Genomic DNA, 3465 nt, shown 5'->3' on the forward strand with positions numbered 1-3465 from the left:
CCTAAACATGACACAGCTGAGTCTTTCTGGGAGCCTTAGAACCAATCCCAAAGAAACCCTACTCTAGCCAAAGAGTAGGCAAGACACATGGTGAGGCAAGACCCATATACTATCTATTGAGTTCAATAGCAGATTTTGTATAACTGAAACCCAAGCACAAAAATTTTTAAGTCTACAACTGTACATTATGGTGTTTCACTAATAAAAATTTAAGAAAAAAAAAGCGCCCGTACTATGAGCAGACAAGCTTCCTTAATTTTTTATTTCACTCCTTACCCACATTTAAGTGCCCTAGATATATTTATACACAACTTTGGAGGGTACAGTCTGGAGGTGCAGACGAACAGGACACTTGTAAAAGTGGGACAGCAGCATTTCACTGTAGCCTACAAGGAAGTAGAACTTGTGTGCAGGCAATTGTCTAAGGACCAGAGCACAGATTTCCAGCTGGTTGGCTCTACGCTTTAGAATAAGCTGATCAGCCAGGCAGCCTGGGAAGGTGCCCATCATGAACTTTCGAAGGAAAACATCTTCCACAGTCCGCTCTGCAGCATGTTCCTCCCCATCTAGGTTACCTGAAGACAAAAGGGTACCAGAGAGTTGCCAAAAACTCCAGCAATAACATCCATGAGCACTGAGCAGTCAATTTCACATCCCCCCATCTCATCTTTTCTTTTACCAGTAGAATAATAGCACTTTCTTTCCCAAACCAATCTTGTGGCATAGGTACATTCATGTTTACAAAAAGGAAAGAAAGAAGTCTGATCCAGGGCACAGAACTCTCCATTTCCACCCCTTTCCCACTCTTAATTTCTGGGCATCCTCTAAGCCAGCTAGATGAAGCTGCAATTATTTCTGATAACAGGTGTGAGAGCTTTCTCACCAGCCAGGGCCAGCCACAAACAGTAAAATCTCAATGTGAATCTTGGAGTCCCCAAACTCCATGTGATTTTCTATCCCCCACCCCACAACCCCTGTCAGAGTTAGATTCTGAGAAGGACAAGGAAAGAGACATTTTTTTTTTTTGAGACTATTTTAAATTCTTGACAAACAACCAAGTCCAGAGGGCTCACACTGAAAATACTATTGGTCTGTGCAATTTTCATTGAAGTTGTTGCAGGCAGACCCCTGGTAATGTACAGCGGGAAGAACAGGCTCTGAAACATAAACCAGCCAGAAGGCAGGGAGACCTTTGACACCAAAGACTTATTTCAGAAATCTGAAAACAACCGAGATGCAAAATTCCAGGACCAAGCAGGGATGGATTCCTGAGAGAAGCAGTGGCCAGATCGCCTGGGAGTAAAGACTCCATCACTGAACAAAGGCCATGCAAAGAATATAAAAAAAACCACCACCAACTGCTCCAAACTTTGGCAGCCAGCCTGGCAACGTACTTAGGGGGGAGCCCCACAGCCATGGGAGTGTGTGTGTGTGGGGGGGAAATGCAGTTTGGGAAAAATGTCTATAAACTGGACAGGGGTATATGCATGACCTCCTCTCCTGCGATGTGCTTTCATACTTTGGCACACACACGCTGCCCCTGTCTCCTCCCTTGAGATGCATGCCTTCATACTTGACCATCTGCCTGGGATGTGTATATGATTCTCTCTGTTCTTGATAAGCCAGTGTTTACTCCTGAATCTAAATCTACCTCTTTCCGTTCTCCTTTTATTTCCCAGTAAGCTTGTTTTACTTCAGTATTTCTTTTCTGAAATTTTTTCCTGGGAGGGAAAGGTGACAGATCTGAAGAGCCTGGGTAAGGCTTAGGATAAGCTCTTAGGAATTGCTAAAAGAAATTCCTCTCCACAGCCTGAGTCCATGGATCCCAGAGAAACTGTGCAGAACAAGCGGACTTCAGGTGCAGGTTAAAGACTGCCCCAAGCTGGCAGGACCTGAGCCTCTGAACCATGCAGGGACTCGCTGCAGACTTTCATCAGACTTGAACCTCCCAAGCATTTGCCAGGGTGGTAGAGAAGAAAACAGTCTGCCACCTCTCTCCTCCTCAATTCACATAAGCCCCTTGGGAAATCCCACTCTGCAGGTGAGGGTCAAATCCACCAGCAGCAACAAAGTCACCAAAAAATAATGGATTAGCAAATATCGAACCGTTACTCCTCTCGGAAATACAGAGGTAGGAATTTGGTTACAGTATTTCGTGAGTGTACCAATGTACAAGGTGCATCATAAACGTTCGGCTGATTAGTAATGCACTCTGCCTCCAACACGGCTGAATCAACAGCTTCCAAGTTTAACGTCTCTGTAAGGGACTGGACAGTTTTCGGTACTACTCTGAATTGAGTTTCTGACATCCTGGCGACTGTGCTGCGTACAAGCCTCCGACGCGTGCGGCAGTCCCGGTGGTGCCCTCACCTGTGTGCGTCGACAGCCAGCCCTTGCGGTGGGCGATGTGGTGCGGGGCGTGGGCCTCCTCGTACGTCACGGGCTTGTCCCCCTTGCCCACTCGGACTCTGGCTGCCCGGTTCTAGGAACAGAAGAGGCCGCTTCTGCTGCTCGGCACGGTCCGCCTGCCTCACCCCTCCCTCCCACCCAGCCCCTGCCTCTCCTGCCGGTCCCCCACGCCGCCGCCACCACGGTTCCCGCGGCCCCGCCCCAAGGCCGGTGGCCTCCGCCTCCCGCACAGCCCGGGCTCACCTTGGCGCAGACGGCAGAAACGTGCAGGGCGCGCCTGGCGCCGGGCAGGCTCCGGGACAGCACCTGTGGGGACAGCGGGGCGTGAGACGGACACGAAGGCACATGACCACGGCCTGCCACCACACCCCTGCGTGACGCTCACCCGGGACCCGAGCACCCAGCCCCGAACCAACGCCGCCATCTCCGACGGGAAGGGGCGGGGCGAGCCGCCAGCGCCGGCGGGCTCAGATCTGCGCTTGCGCGGGCGTGGGGCCGCAGGCCGTGCGCCGCGCTCCGGGGCGGGGCCTCTGGGCGACCCGGAGCACGGACCTCTGGGACGGGCCGTGGCGGGGCGGGCTCTGGAGGCGGGGCCTCTCGGACTGGGGCGGGGCTGGCTCAAAACCGGAAGCCGACCCAGTTGCAAGCTCTGGGTGGGCTGTAAAGTGCACTTGGTGGGGAGGCTTTGGAGGCTGCGTTTTCCCGTCTTCCTACAGCCTCGTGATGCTTATCCCTGAATCTCTGCACCCTGCCAAGGTCCTTGCGTATTGTTATAAATCCGAAAATCTGATGATTAAGACATTACGTTCGGCGCAAAGAGCCAGCTCTCCTAAGGGTCTCACAGAGAGAATGGGCCTGAGGGAAACATGCAGCTCTCTCACCTGCCTCACCCCGTCAGGACCCTGGTACCCGGAGAGCTTTCCCAGGATTTGGAAATGAAGGTGCTGAATTATGTCTCCAAGATCCTTTGGTTTGTTGGGGGAACACATCAGTGCTTTGGGTGTTGGAGAAGCCTCTTGAAAAGCAAGAGCTATTATGGCATACTATCTCTCCACC

General features: G+C 51.8%; 1 protein-coding gene across 1 annotated transcript; it reads right to left on the minus strand.

Annotated features, from left to right (window-relative positions):
• Positions 1-233: 233 nt before the first annotated feature.
• Positions 234-2870, minus strand: MRPS24 (mitochondrial ribosomal protein S24). Its single transcript, XM_056113352.1, has 4 exons — positions 2795-2870; positions 2653-2715; positions 2371-2482; positions 234-575 (listed from the first exon to the last, which is right to left on the minus strand). The coding sequence occupies exons 1-4, from the start codon at positions 2831-2833 to the stop codon at positions 292-294; spliced, it is 498 nt and encodes a 165-aa protein (XP_055969327.1). The 5' UTR covers positions 2834-2870; the 3' UTR covers positions 234-291.
• Between the last annotated feature and the right edge of the window lie 595 nt (positions 2871-3465).

Source organism: Sorex fumeus, unplaced genomic scaffold (genome assembly GCF_029834395.1).
Source record: "Sorex fumeus unplaced genomic scaffold, SorFum_2.1 ptg000020l, whole genome shotgun sequence".
Taxonomy (NCBI): domain Eukaryota; kingdom Metazoa; phylum Chordata; class Mammalia; order Eulipotyphla; family Soricidae; genus Sorex; species Sorex fumeus.

Excerpts from the sequence above, each read along its gene's own strand:
- MRPS24 (XM_056113352.1), bottom strand. The coding sequence starts at position 2,833 with ATGGCGGCGTTGGTTCGGGGCTGGGTGCTCGGGTCCCGG. Across the intron at positions 2,483-2,652 it reads TTTCTGCCGTCTGCGCCAAG|AACCGGGCAGCCAGAGTCCG; the intron begins GTGAGCCCGGGC and ends TTCTGTTCCTAG. Across the intron at positions 576-2,370 it reads CTGGCTGTCGACGCACACAG|GTAACCTAGATGGGGAGGAA; the intron begins GTGAGGGCACCA and ends TTTTGTCTTCAG.